At 52.9% G+C, this 14,732-nt stretch overlaps 1 protein-coding gene across 2 annotated transcripts; it reads left to right on the plus strand.

The window, feature by feature from the left end:
* Window positions 1-474: 474 nt before the first annotated feature.
* Window positions 475-14,693, plus strand: CRYBB2 (crystallin beta B2). 2 transcript variants are annotated; one of them, XM_024977034.1, is made up of 6 exons: window positions 475-1,515; window positions 5,590-5,669; window positions 8,429-8,547; window positions 11,067-11,199; window positions 12,463-12,605; window positions 14,433-14,693. In XM_024977034.1, the coding sequence occupies exons 2-6, from the start codon at window positions 5,616-5,618 to the stop codon at window positions 14,599-14,601; spliced, it is 618 nt and encodes a 205-aa protein (XP_024832802.1). In that variant the 5' UTR covers window positions 475-1,515; window positions 5,590-5,615; the 3' UTR covers window positions 14,602-14,693.
* The last annotated feature ends 39 nt before the right edge of the window (window positions 14,694-14,732 follow it).

Raw genomic sequence — 14,732 nt, forward strand, 5'->3', positions numbered from 1 at the left:
AGTCCAGTGGTTAGGACTTTGCCTTCCAACGCAGGGGGGTGCAAGTTCAATCCCTGGTTGGGGAGCTAAGATCCTATACATGCCTCTCAGTAAAAAAAACCAAAAAACATAAAACAGAAGCAATATGGTAACAAATTCAATAAAGATTTTTAAAATGGCCCACAACAAAAGAGTCTTAAAAAATTAAGATGGCTGTTCTCTTGTTCTCTGTACCCTTCTACCTTGCTCCACCAGCCCCCGCTTCAGCTGCACCTACACACGAGACCGTGCACGTGCCTACCCTCTGCCCCAGCCAGGGATGGTTCTAATCCTGAGGCCGGAACAGCTCCAGGGGCTACTTTATTAAAGGGAAACACCTGGATGATTATTAACCCGAGGGGTTGTGAGGGGCGTGCCCAAGGGGCTGGTTTCCCTGGGAACCAATGAGCCCACGTGACATTGATTCCTCCAATCAAGGGAAGCCTCTCTCCTTCCTCCCCCAGTGGTGAGGAGCGCCGCCATGTTGCGCTGGCCTCTTGTCGCAGGAAGTGGGGCTGCTGCCTCAGGACCCTTTCCTCCTGCCGTGTGAGGTCCCCTGTCCCATAACCGTTGACGTCTCTCTGTCTCCAGGTTCAAGGCTGGGCAACTGCAAGGCTCACTAACGGTTGTAAGAGGCTGAGGAAACTCATGAGTGTGTAGGCATCGGGAAGTGAGGACGGGGACGGGAAAGGGGGTGACCTGAGGTGGCGCTCACTAGCACGAGGGGCCCTGAGTAGCTGACCACCACGAGAGGCATCTTTCTCTTCCGTGAGATTGAGTGTGTCCTGTTCAACTCAGAGTCTCTTTCCAGTTTAAAGGTGGCAGCTCTGCAGTCGGGGTTCCTCTGACTGCCCGGGGTTGGCGGGTGAATACAGACGAAAGGGGAGGATTATCTGTCACATACTTGGGGGTTACCGGTCGGGTAAGACAAGCCCACTCCCCAACGCACGCCCCCCGCCCCCCAGTCCTGGCCGCAGGAGCGGGCAGAGCAGCGATGCAGGGGCCCGGACCATGGCTACACGCCAGCTACGAGGCGTTACAACAGGTGGGAGACGTTACAAAATGTAACCAGAGTCTTCGAGCACCACAACCCCTGTTCGGGGTCTAGAACAGCCGTGTGTGACCTACGGGACCCCCTTGGACATGGATTGTGACTAAGGCCCATTAAGTCCAGGAATGGGCCATTAAACATACAATACACTGGCTTTTCCACCTGCTCTACAAACTCTGCCACTGCCAGACTATGAAAAGACCCCTTAAACGTTGAGAGGGGAGCTTGCGCTCAGCACGTGGACCAGGAGGCTGACTCCAGCCTGTGAACTGTCACTGAGCATCCCAGGATCATCGTCCCAGTGCCATGCCATGATAACCCAGGACTATAGTCAACACAATCTGAGCTCAACTGTTGACACCAAAGGATCATTGTCAACCAAGAAGTCCCTTTTGCCTTTTGCCCATGACACAGACTCTGCCCCCTGTTGAGCCTGAGACTGGCAGGTACGTCCCTCTGGTTTGTCTTCGTTGCCTCCCGAGGAATGGGATTAGAAAGGGGTTTACAGATTTCACTTTTCCTCTCCGTGGCCCCACCTAAGGCTGCGACAGTAATTAACCTGGACGCCTACTGGAGAAAATGGGCTTCCCTGGTGGTTCAGTGGTAAAGAACCTGCCTGCCAGTGCCAGAGTTGCGCGTTCGATCCCTGGGTTGGGAAGATCCCCTGGAAAAGGAAATGGCAAGCCAGCCCAGTATTCCTGCCTGGGAAATCCCATGGACAGAGGAGCCTGGGGGGCTACAGACCACGGGCTGCAAAAGAGTTGGACGTGACTGAGCGACTAAACAGCAGCACCTGCGGGGGTCCGTTGTTAAACCAGTATTCAGCGCTGCCGTGGGGACCGAGGGTGCACAGGCGGTGCGGTCCTGCAGGCAGGACAGAGACTCAGGCAGGTGAGGCTATCTCAGCGCTGCAGCTGCTTGGCGCTGTGTGTCGCTTCATGGCTGTCCCTGTGTTGTGCCTGTTGAACATCTACGTTTCTTCCTTTGTCTGAGTGGAGGGAATCTGTTCACAGACTGGGCGACAATGGTGGCCTCATTGCTGGGTCCACAGCCAGATGCTGTTGTGGTTGTCTGCTGGACTTCAAAGAAAAATTGACCCAGTGAGCACCTGGATTACTGGTGATGCTCCCTAGCTGCTGGTGTCTGGATTGCGTTTGTGCTGTTTGACCGCGGTGCCCTTTACCTGACCCCAGGGATATTGGGGAAGAGGGGCGGACCAGTGTTGTAAGGGTTGTATGGAGAATGTAGGGGAGACATGTATGGTGAGGCCACTCAAGATGGCTGTTCTCTTGCTTCCTGTCCATCTCCTGCTTGGCCAGTCCCTGCTGCTTTACTCACGTGACCACCCAATCCTTCAATTACAGGGCTTCACTGGTCCCTAGTAACTGGTGAGCCCACCTACGTCGCTTCCGTCTACAAAGGGAAGCCACCTCCTTCTCCGAGTAGCTGGAAATTTCTGCCATGTCCTGCTCCCTGTTGGACACACATGGCTCCAGGACGGGTTGGTAAGATCATCTGTCCAGTAAACCACTTATGTCTCTGCTGCTGTCTCTGACTCTTTCTTTGGCCTTAAGGCTGAGTAATGACAAGGCTCACAGACCTTTGGGGTGAACCCGATAGGTGGTCAGCCTGGCAGACCACGGCCTTGCCCTCATGATGCTTATCTGCCGATTGTAAAAACAGCAGGTGAAAGAGTAACGTAACGTCAGGTGGTGAGGAGTGCTACAGAGAGAGATGGCATGGGGAGGCTGGGGTGTGTGTGTGTACTGGGGGCGTGGAAGTCGGGGCGAACAAGTCCCCTCACTCCAACCCAGTCTCCAAGCCCTGCTGGTATCCCCTCTCTCCTGCCTGACCTTGGATTCGGTCAGGACACAGACTGTCTACAAAGAGGGTGTGCATGCCAGTTAAGGCCAAGTGCCCATGGGGCAGTGATGGGACTGGCAGAGGGGATTGAGAACCTTCTCTAAACCATGGGGGTCAAGGATCCTGAGGGCACCCCACTGAGGAACAGCGGGTGCGGGAGAGTCAAGGGCCTCAGGGTGGCATTCCCTCTCCTCAACCTGGCTTGGCCAGCCCTCTGCTCACCCCGGCTGCCCAGCCCAGGCCCTGCCCATCGCAGGCACCCTGGAGATGCATTAACCTGTTTGCAGGTCTTCTTGAAATACCACGACAGTGTGTTGTGCCCAGTCCCCTTCTGCTTCAAGCTGTCCTCCTAACCTGGCTTCCCAGGCTCATTTCCCCCCATCTCTGAGGACTTCGACTCTCCCCCAGAGCCTTTCTGGATGGTCCAGGCCCGGATAGGTCCCCTGCCTGACACTGCCCCCTCGGACAGAGCTTGGCACCAAATCCATGCCTGATAAATATTTGTTGAATGGATGGATGGGTGGGTGCTGGACCCTGCCAAACTACCTTCCTGTCCTTGGTTTTTTGTTCTTTTTTTTTCCTACCAGGGTCACTGAGATTTGCCTCTGTCTGCCTCCCCCAGGGCTCAACTGACCACACCAGTGAACCCAGCATGCCCCTGGGCCTGGCAGCTGGATGGCTGATGCATGCAAAGCGGGCATGTTCTTGCTCGACCGCCTGACCACCCTGGCGCAGCCGAATCTGAAAGCTAATGACATTATTGTGCAGAGACACAATGTCTGTGGGCATTTGCTGACCCGGCCTTTGGTGTGGGCTTAATCCTGCATTCTCCCCGCGCGTTCCACGGGGACGCAGCGGTCACCCGTCTTGGCACGGGCACTTCTGGGGAAGGTATAAATGTCACCTCCCGCTGGCAGGCTCCACGGGCACTCTCAGGGGCTGGTGTCACTGGTAAGAATGGCTCTCTTGCTCGTCTTGCCTTTTGCTCTCATCCTGCTCCCTGATGGAAAAGGTGGGAGACCTGGGTTCAAATCCAGAGGCTAGTGCTTTCTGACCAGGTGACTTTGGGGCCAAGACCTCAAGGTGCTGAGCCTCAGTTTTCTTTTCTGTTCAATGGGGAGAGGGGCCGGGTCCTAAAACCTCCTTTGTCGTGGGGCTCGGATACAGTGTAGGTGAGTGGTCCAGCGCGGTGCCTGGCATGGAGCGTGTACTTTGGCGATGCTCTTTACTGATGCTAAACGGTCCGTCAGCATCTTCGTTTTGCCAGCAGAGAAGAATATGACTGAGGGTTTGTGAGTGGAAGGAATAAACCCATGGAAGGTTCAGCTTCACGTCTAGGGCGGTGAGTCAGTTCTCTGCACACCCACAAACATCGGCGGGACACCTGCTTTGTGTCCTGCCCTGGGGCAGGAAGCGGCCGCACGTCTCGGGAAGCTCCCACCACAGGTGACTGAAGCTGGCTGGAAGGGACTCTAGTAAAGCCGTACTCGCCGCTGTGTACTGAGCGCTGAGCGGGTTCCAGGCGCTGTCGAGTGCTTGTGGTTTTCTCTGTTCTGTACTTGGATCGTCCCAAGCTGTCCGTAGACGTGACCAGGCACCATCCCATCCCCATTTTACAGAGTAGGAAACTGAGGCACAGAGGGGACGCACTTCTCAGGGGTTGATGCTGGTAAGTGGCAGAGACAGTTCCCGAGCTGAACCAACTGAGCTTAACCTTTAGTCTGAGGGCGCCAATGGTGGGGGGCAGTAATGTGGGGCCTTGGGCACAGGGACAGACCCAGAGGGCTGGCTTCCTAGGGGAGAAGGGCTGGTTTGGCTCTCAAGCCGTTTAGCTGAATGTCCTCTTTTGGGAGAACATCTTGGCCTGGGCTGTGGTGTGGAAGGAGCTTCTGGAAGCCAGGTGTTACCTCTGGAGAAGGGAACAGTCTCCCCTCCTCACTGGGAAGACGCAGGCTGTGTTCTCTGCCCCTCCTGCGGGAAGGGAGGAGAGACTTGACCGCTGTTCATACTTTTCTGATGTTCTCAGTCATTAAGAAATTCTGCTGCTGCTGATACATGTCTGAAGTTGTGTGATACTCATGTTTTTGCTTTCTTGTAGCCTGAGCTCCGTAATATACGTGTGTACTAGTCGTGGGGGGCGGAACAGTGGTGGAGAGGAGCTTTCTGGATTCCGGGTGGTGGGGAGGGAGTCAAGGAGGAAGCTGAGGGTGAGGGACAGGGAGTCTGGGAACTTTGTGAGATTGTAGATTGGGAACTACAACCTGGCCAAGCATGGCCAGGGCGTGAGTTTCCTCTGCCCATGCTGTTTTCTTTTACTCAAGAATTTCTGCATAATATTGATTGATGTATAAGCAATTGAGGTGTAGTAGCATTAATTGTCTGGGGCCACGCGGGTCCCCAGTCACGTTCTAGTTTCTCGCTTTATTTTTTAGTAGACCTCATTTCTTTGTCCCACTTTGGAGCCGGCCTGGACACAGAGAAGCAGAGCTAGTGAACGTTCAGGCAGACGCTGGCCGTCCCCTCTGCCCTTGGAGAACCTGAAACCAGGCGGGAGGCACAGAATAGGATGTGGGGCTGGAGTGATGGGCCTCGGGCCCCGCAGTGAGGGAGCCGAGGGCCTGAGGGGTCCTCACTGCTGTGTCCCCCATGCCTTCCAGGTCACTCCTGCACGGAACAGCCCGCCATGGCCTCAGATCACCAGACCCAAGCGGGCAAGCCGCAGCCCCTCAACCCCAAGGTGGGTACCACGTCAGGGCACAGGGTGGCAAACACAGTCTCTTTAAGACTAGGTTTCCCTTCTATAAATTGGGTTTGGTGGCTCCTTTTCTGGGGTCCCTCTCTCTGGGCCACATTCTCCCCAGCTTGCACAGTGGAGGAGGGTGCTGATTCAAAAGGCCCCTTCCCAGCCCATAGCCAGCATATTTCTGACTCTGGAGACTCAATTTTCTCTGACTTACCCTGCACCCCATTGCCCAAGGGGGTCCCCAAAGCTGGGGTGAACCCTCAGCCCAGTCTAAGAGGGGGCTTGTGAATGGGTGGAGGGGTGGGCTTCCAGACTCCACACCTGCTCTGTGACCTGGACCAGTCACTTGACCTCTCTGAGCCTCAGGTCCTCCTAAAAATGGGGAGAGTTGGACTCAAGGCCTAAGGTGTCTGTGAAGAGGCAAAGAAACAGGCTCAGCCCCCTCTGCTTCGGGGGCCCCAGGCATGGATTCCATCCTGGAACTGCTTTTTTGTCTGACTTTGGACTCAGCTTGCTCCATTCTGCCCCCGAAGGGGCTTACTTTCTAGAAGACAGATAAATAAACGAGTAAATACATAACTTCAAGTAATGAGAAGTGTTAGGAAGAAACAAAAAAAGTAGGGTTCTTCAGAGTCTGGGTGAACAAGGAACATATTAGCTAAGGTCAGGGAGGCCTCCTCAGAGGAGGTGACATTGGAGCAAAAGCCCAGGTCAGGTAAGGAAGTATTGAAAATCAGGGAGTGGGGTAGGGGAGAGAGTTCCAGGCAGAGAGCATGGCGAGTGCAGAGGGCCAGGAGTCGGAGCGGGCTGGATGAGCTTGAGCACAAGAAGGCCAGGGGGTTGAAGCTTGGAGCAGCCATCCAGTCGACTTCAAATGGGAGCCACTGACGGAGTTTAATGCTTCCTGGTAGCCATGTTGGGCTTCCCAGGTGGCTCAGTGGCAAAGAATCTGCCAGACAGTGATAGAGACCCAGGTTTGATCCCTGGGTTGGGAAGAGCCCCTGGAGAAGGAAATGGCAACCCACTCTGGTATTCTTGCCTGGAGAATGCCATGGACGGAGGACCCTGGTGGACTACAGTCCATGGGGTCACGAAAGAGTCAGACACGACTTAGTGACTGAACAACAAGTAGCCATGTTACCAAAGTAAAAAGAAACAAGGGAAGTTAACTTCTGGATATTTTACTAAGCCCAGTATATCCCAATGTATAGGCAGTAGAGAAATTATTAGAGGACTGTTACATTCTTTTTTTCATACTAAATCTTCAACATTTGATGTGTATTTGAAACTAACAGCACATTTTAATTCAGACTCGTTGCGTATGTTCAATATACATCTAGTGGTTGCTGAATTGGAAAGTGCAAGTTGAAAGGATTAGGTAATACATAAAATTTTAGTATCCATCTGTGCATAAATAGCAACGACAATAATAATACTGAGCTCTTGGGCTCTCTGAGGCCTTTCAGATCCATGGGGAGGCTGTCCTTCTTCACCCTCCTTAGCCTGCAACCCTTGTCTCCCAGGCCAGGGTGGTCATAACACACTAGTCCTCGACTCTCATGTTCTGGATTCTTCTCAGCCTACAAAGTTGGCATGATTCCCCATTTCACAGTCTGGGCAGCTGAGGCTCAGAGCGATCGTGTGGCTTCCTCAGGTTGCACAGCTGGATGCAGCAGAGGAGATACTGGAGCTCAGATCTCCTGACCCATCCGTGGTCGAGTCAGTGAGCATCAACCCTGAATTGAGCCCATGGAATCTGAGCCCTGCTGGGCCTCCCTCCCTTGGCTTTGTCTGCTTTGTGTGGCTAATCCCCAGCCTGGGAGAGAGGGCCATGTTGACCCAGCCAGTGCTGAGCACGTAGATTCTCCAGCTGCCCTTCCTGGGAGCCTGCTGCCCTGAGCCCAGCTCTTCAGCCAGAGGCAGCTCCCAGGGGAAGTACATCTGACCCTGAGTTCTCTTTGCAATCATAAAAGGTGGCAGCTGCCCCCTATCCCCACCTGCTTCCCAGTTAGCACTGGCTATGAAGCTGCGGGCAGTCTTATCATTTTGCCGAGCTTCATTTTTCCTGATGGGGATTCTGCCAGCCTGTCCCTGAGCTGATGAGAGGACCAGATGAGGCAAGCGGGGTAAAGTCTTCTTAAGAGGTATCCCGAGGGAGAGGAAAGCTCAGAACCTATGAGGGCTTAAGAAAAGGGCATGGGTGTGCGTAGTTTTACGGGTGAAGTGTGGGTGCAGGGTGGTACTGACAAGGGCAGGAGAAGCTTGAGCAGCATGGCTTACCTAGCATCTTGCTATTCCTACTGTGGCCCACAGACCAGTGGCACCAGAACAGTGCTCCGATGGAGACCGCATCAGACAGGCCTGGGCTACAGGTTCAGCTCTGCCACCCACCCACTCGGGATCCTTACAGCATGTCCCTCAGTTAATATGATTACCCCTCCCACACACAGAGCAAATATGGTATACTAACCACTATGCTCCTCTGAATCCTTCCAACAACCCCATGAGGTAGGTTCTGGCTTTATTTCCCATTTTACAGACGGGGAAATTGAGGCTCAGAGAGGTGAAATGCTGCCTCAAGGTCTCACAGCCGGTCACTGGAGCTGGGACTATCGGACTCTATGTTTGCTTCGTGATTTCCAAGCACAGAACCCTTCAGCATCTGTCGAGGCTCTGTGAGTCCTCTCCCCACCCCACTGCCCTGTCTTCCCTCTTCCCCGTCATGATGAGGGTCTGATTCTCTCCTGTTGCAGATCATCATCTTTGAGCAGGAGAACTTCCAGGGTCACTCGCATGAGCTCAACGGGCCCTGCCCCAACCTGAAGGAGACTGGCGTGGAGAAGGCGGGCTCCGTCCTGGTGCAGGCTGGACCGTATGTACCTGGGCAGGGGGAGGGCCTCATCGGTCAGGGGCTACCGGGCAAGGCGGCCGCACTGTGGAGCTGGAGGGATCTGTCCTGAGCTGCTAGACTGTGCGATCAGGGGACCAGGATTTGGGGTCTTGGCAGCCTTCGGAGAGAGCTTGAGTTTTGAAGTCAGACAGAGAGCTCGGTTTCAAACCCTGGTTCCACCACTTCTGTGCCGTTGAACCAGGAGCTTCCCTCTCTGGGTCTCAGTTTCCTCCTCTGTAGGACAAGTCTAACTGTGTCCTCCTGGGGATCATGCGACGGAGCCCGTGTGAAAAGCCTGACACCCAGGTCAGCCACTTCCTTGAGGCAGGGTGATGGACACGGTGACTCCCATGGACTTTGGCAGAGCTGCCAGTCTCTGACTCTGGGACTGTCCTCACTCTGCTGGGAGGTCTAAAGCTGGATGTCCCAGTTCTGCGTCCATCCCTCCCTTCCCTGTTCCTGATGATAACTTGGTCTTAGTAGACTCGCTGACACATTTAGGGGCCAGCAGTCTTGGGACCCCATACCCAAGAAAGAAGGGGGGATGACTGGTCTGGTCGGACAGAGTCATGCTCAGGTCACATAGTTGAGCACAGCCTTCAGGGTCCTGTCTTTGTGGTTCCCCAGTGGTTCCTTCTTTGCAAGAGCCTCCGGAATCAGGTGGCCACCAGTGACACCCAGCCAGCGGGTCAGTGAGTCTGGTGTGGGTCCTGAGTGACCCGCCCCACACCTCAGGGTTCACAGGGCATTCTGCAGAGAGTGATGGCCCTGCTTGAATCAGAGTCTCTGGTGGACGACACAGCCAAAGGAACGGCCCCACCCAGCCCCACCAACCTGACGCACTCAGGACACCAGCCTGCCTAGGACCATGTCTTCATGGACAGCTGAGGTTTAGACCATTGAAGAACCACATCTGATTTTCTTTTTTTAGTATTTGGATGGCAGAATTTCTCAAATAGACTTTACACTTCTCTGCTTTCTTTTTAAAAATTTATCTTTGATATTTTTATTGTTCATTGTTTAACATTAAGGAGAAATGGCTTAGTGCAAAAAACCCCATATGACTCTAATCTTACTACTCAGAAGTAACCATTAAGATTTTGACTTTTGTTTGTATATACTTAGATTTTTCTCTGTATGTGTTTCACCAAATATATATTAGAAATACATTTAATCAGAAGTCAGATCATGCTTTACAAACTGTTTTATAACTCATTTTGAAAACTTTGCAAGATATCTCAAATTCTTTCTGTGTCATTAAGGAGCATTTTATGTCTATGTTTTTGAAAGAGCTGTTTAGAGCTAAATCTGCCTCAGTCACAGAAGAGGGAGGCTTTGAAGTACATGTTCTTGGGCCCCCTCCCTGCCCCATTGAAGCAGACTCTTGGGTCTGGAGCCCAGGAATCTGCATTGCACAAACCCGCCTAGTGATGTTTCTGTCCGGTTAAATTTGAGACCCTGTGTTCTAGCTCATTATTTTTCATGCCTTTTTAACATCACATTACAGAATATTACCCAGTTTCCTCGACCAGGCCCTGCCGATTGGCTGTGTAAGTTGTTTCTATTATTTGATATTATGAACAACAACATGATAAACATTCTTACCCATATGTCTGCAAGCTCTTGACAAATGTTTTCTAAGGACACGTGACCTAAAGCAGAATTGCTAGATCAAGAGGGCAGGCATACTCTTCTAAAAGCAGCAAGAAACACCATCTCCTTTTCTCTTAAGGACTTAGATCGCTGTCCTGAGCAGCAGTTACTGTGTCAGGCTGGATTGTTAGCCTCTGTGATGAACTGCCCCCAAACACCAGGCATCATGAAACCATGCCGCCTTTTTCTGACTATGCCCTTTCCTCTATTAGCCATGCCCTGTTGGCAGGCAATCCTTCCTTTTAAGGTACTATTTCTCTCCTAGTGGATCTAAGACTGTTGGTGTTCTGTCTGTACAAAATGAGTCCAGAGACCACCATCAAGAACAAAAGAGGAAAAGATCCAGAGAGAATGGGTATGAACAAGGTGTGTGAGCTTGAGAAGCAGTGATGTTCTGGAGCCTGTTCTCAGTGGTGAAAGCCAACAGGGCACATTTGTTCCCAGCTCCGTGTGCAGTGATATCACATGTAGGGCTTGAAATCGGCCACGTCCATGGAAACTGGCAAGCTGGATTTGTTTTGTTTTTGAGAGCTCCTTGTTAATTCACCAGTATACCACTGGCCCCAGGACATGGATTCTGAACATCTGTGCTTGTTGCTAGGTCATCTTTTAGGCTTCCTTTGTATTTCTTGACTGTGTTCCAGATGATTGAAGCCAGCATGGTGCTGGGTTTTGAATAACTGAGGTGACGCTGCCCTTGGATTCACTGTGCTTCGGTTTAGATGAGGCTGCTGCTCATTGTGATGAGCTGGGAAACTGTGAACTCTGGAGCCTGAGGGAGGAGCCAGGGTCCCACCAGAGGAAGTCTGGAGTAAGCCTGACCTGTTGTCTCTGTGTCTCTACTGCAGCTGGGTGGGCTATGAGCAGGCCAACTGCAAAGGGGAGCAGTTCGTGTTTGAGAAGGGTGAGTACCCCCGCTGGGACTCGTGGACCAGCAGTCGGAGGACGGACTCGCTCAGCTCCCTGAGGCCCATCAAAGTGGTGAGCCCCCGTCCCTCATCGTCTTCCTCTCTTTGCCCTGCTTAGAGCCAGAGGTCTAGGGACTAGGAAGGAGCCTTCCCCCTTGGCATCATGCCCCCAGCCATGTGACCTTGCATAAGTCACTTCACCTCCCTGAGCCTCAGTTTCTGCATCTGCAAAGTGGGGATATTAGTATCAACGGCGTAGCCTGAGTGTGGCCACAGTGCACAACTTCAGGGGCTTCAGGCTTCATTCAAAATGCTCCATGGGGTGCCATTCACATTCTAGTCTACGTGGACAGTGCTCTTCAGGTCTATGCAACTCCTGTCACAGAGCAATTGCTCCCTAATGATTGCTGCTGTAAATACTCAGAGAAATTCTGGGTTTGGGGGTGGAGGAGAAGATAGCTTATTCTTGTTCATAGCTCATGCCCTTGTGACCATTCAGAGCTTCTCGGATCCTGATTCTTACTGGTGTGTGGTCTGCGAGGGCTAAGGACCAGTGTTGCTCAGTTACACTTGCAAACCTCCCAGCCCAGCCTACTTCCCCCTGCTTGATGCCAAATCAAACAACACTGGACTTAGCATTCTACAGACCTGAGTTCCTCTGCTGACTCTAGTCCTTCTGGCTGTGCGTGTGACCTTGGCCAAGTCACTTTCTCTGAGGCTCAGTTTTTTCATCTGCCAAATAGCACTCAGTTGTGTCTGACTCTTTGGGATCCCCATGGACTGTGGCCCACCAGGCTCCTCTGTCCATGGAATTCTCCGGGCAAGCATACTGGAGTGGGTAGCCATTCCCTTCTCCGGGGGATTGACCCGACCCAGGGATCGACCCTGGGTCTCCTGCATTGTGGGCAGATTCTTTACTGTCTGAGCCAAGAGTAGCTTAAAGAAAGAATGCTAGACGGAGAGGAAGAATGTCAGAGGAACAGGAGAATGGGAAGGTATGTGGAGGTGAAGGAAAGCCAAAATATTGTGTCTACTAGAGGCACGATATGCCTATGCATATGTATGTATCATGGCTACCATTTATTTTTAAAAAGGGGAGTTGAGGCTGTGGGAGGGAAAAATGCCATTTCAGAGTCAAGTACTCCCCACAGTAGAAGCTGAGTGAATGCTACATGAAGTAGCCCAGTAGAATGACCACTGTGGCTGGCCAATGGCATCGACACTTGAGTGGTAGGGGTCTCGGGCAGGCGGCTGCAGGCGGAGCGTGCTGGTCCCAACTCCAGGGCACCCTGGGTGCCCTCACCCACACTCCCACTCCCCCGCTCCCCATCCACAGGACAGCCAGGAGCATAAGATCACCCTGTATGAGAACCCCAACTTCACGGGGAAGAAGATGGAGGTGATAGACGATGACGTGCCCAGCTTCCACGCCCACGGCTACCAGGAGAAGGTGTCTTCCGTGCGTGTGCAGAGCGGCACGTGAGTACACGCCCTGCCCCAGGGGCCCAGGCTCCGAGCTGCCGAGCCCTGCTCTGCCCTGAGCTCTGGGGGTCTTGTACATTCCCGACCCCTGCCTTCCCATTGGAAAATGGGCATTGAAATCATCAGACGCCTGCATATGGCTTTCAGTCTGTTTCATCCTGACCTGCCTTTTGGGCAACACCTTGCTTTTGAAAGAGAGAAATCATGGCCTTAACCTCAACTCTGAAGAGCAGGATAGTAAATGTTGGGTGGGGGCAGGGTAAGGCAGAGGCGGGGGGGTGGGGGGAGATCAGAAGGCTAGGAATGAATCGAGGGGTCTTTACAGAGCTGAGAGAGACAGGAAGCGCAGCACATGCTGGCCTTTCTCTGCATGCATTCCTGAGGTTGGAAATAGGAGGTTCTCCACCAAATTAAATTTCTTCGGCACGTAAACCTCAGTCACCAGCATTGGGGAATTTCTCACTGTGAAAAACGTGGCTTCTATGGGGAATCTGAAGATGGACTTCGGGCAGTGGTTTGCCTGAGCCAGCTTGTACCAGCTTGCAAAAGCTGACTTAACTTTTCAGAATTTACCGTGAGCCAGTTGTTTAATCATTGGTAACTTGAAATAAGCCATTGTAGACCTATGTACACCACAGAGATTGGAAAGTGTTATAAACAAAACTTTTTTTTCCGCCCCAAGAGCACTAGTTTCCCAGTATATACTGGCTTTCTGGGGCTTGTCAAACGCTTAGAGTGTGCACAGTTCTGTATTCCTGAGCCCGGTCACTTACTCATCCCATTGGTTCAATTTGTCAAGTGATGTCATATGCCAGACACCATGATAGGTGATCAGTAATTCAAGGTAGGTTAAAGAGACCTGGCCTCGGTCTTGTGTAGCTAAAGGTCTGGTTGGAGGCAACTGTTCATAATTAGGAATCCATGCAAATCTAGTCTCCTTCCTTAAAGAAGGGGCTCTTGAGCTGAGGTCTCAAGAAAGCAGGAACTGTAGAGGTAAAGAGAAGGAAGGATGCCCCAGCCAGAATGGCATGTGCAAGCGTCCTGTGGTGGGAGGAGCCTGGTGAGTCCCCTGGGCTCTGCAGGGGACAGAGTGGTTGGGCTGCAGAGACACAGTGGCTGGAGTGAGTGTGAGAGGCAGAGCTGGAGGTGTCCACAGGGGCTGGCCAGGCAGGTTCGTGGGGGCCAGGCCTGTGTGATGCCTCCTGGGGAGAAGACTGTAACAGTTGTCAGGTGCCCAGTGAGTGACCCCCTAAATGGTGATGGCTTCAAATGGTGGCAGGATCCCGGAGGGGTCCTGGGACCTTTGCTGCTGCCCTTTGGCCTTGCTGGGGATTGGGCAGGAGGCCTGTCTTACTCTAAGCTTAGGTGAGCTTGAGATCACCGCTTCCTCTGATCCCAGTGCCAGGCCTGCATCTGGGAATTTCCCTGGGGTCCAGTGGTTAAGACTTAGTCTTCCAGTGCTGGGGGGATGGGTTTGATGTGTGATCAGGGCGCTAAGATACCATAGGCCTCAGGGCCAAAAAACAGAAACGTAAAACAGAAGCAGTATTATAACAAATTCAGTAAGGACTTTAAAAAAATGGTCCACTTAAAAAAAAATCTTTAAAAAATAGTTGCTTCTAGAGGTAGCGAGCTCCGCATCAAGGGGAGGAAGAAAGCAGAGGCTGGACCCGGGAAGGGTGGTGGTGCTCTGCTCAACACCCAGGTAGTGTGGGATGATTGGGAGGCCCACCCTTCCTAGTGGCTGAGCCATCCCCCTCGTGTCTCTCTCCATCTGCGTCTCCTGTTTCCCCACGTGCCCTCCCCCAACCTCTGGCCCTGCAGGTGGGTTGGCTACCAGTACCCCGGCTACCGCGGGCTGCAGTACCTGCTGGAGAAGGGCGATTACAAGGACAGCGGTGACTTTGGGGCCCCCCAGCCCCAGGTGCAGTCCGTGCGCCGCATCCGGGACATGCAGTGGCACCAGCGGGGCGCCTTCCACCCCTCCAGCTAGTGCCCCTCCCTTGCCTCCTTCCCAGGGGCTGGCCTCTGCCCAGCATCCCACCAGACATCCTGGAGAGTGAATAAAGTGTGACTTGCAACTTACCTGAGGCAGCGTCTTTTTATCGCCTGTGGAAGCCAGGG

The sequence above is a fragment of the Bos taurus genome, chromosome 17, assembly GCF_002263795.3.
Source record: "Bos taurus isolate L1 Dominette 01449 registration number 42190680 breed Hereford chromosome 17, ARS-UCD2.0, whole genome shotgun sequence".
In the NCBI taxonomy this organism is placed as follows: Eukaryota; Metazoa; Chordata; class Mammalia; order Artiodactyla; family Bovidae; genus Bos; species Bos taurus.

What these genes read in the sequence shown, in the direction of transcription:
- CRYBB2 (XM_024977034.1), top strand. Translation starts at nt 5,616, where the DNA reads ATGGCCTCAGATCACCAGACCCAAGCGGGCAAGCCGCAGCCCCTCAAC. An exon ending in GTCCTGGTGCAGGCTGGACC is followed by an intron (nt 8,548 to 11,066) that starts GTATGTACCTGG and finishes TCTCTACTGCAG; the next exon opens with CTGGGTGGGCTATGAGCAGG. An exon ending in CCCTGAGGCCCATCAAAGTG is followed by an intron (nt 11,200 to 12,462) that starts GTGAGCCCCCGT and finishes CCCCATCCACAG; the next exon opens with GACAGCCAGGAGCATAAGAT.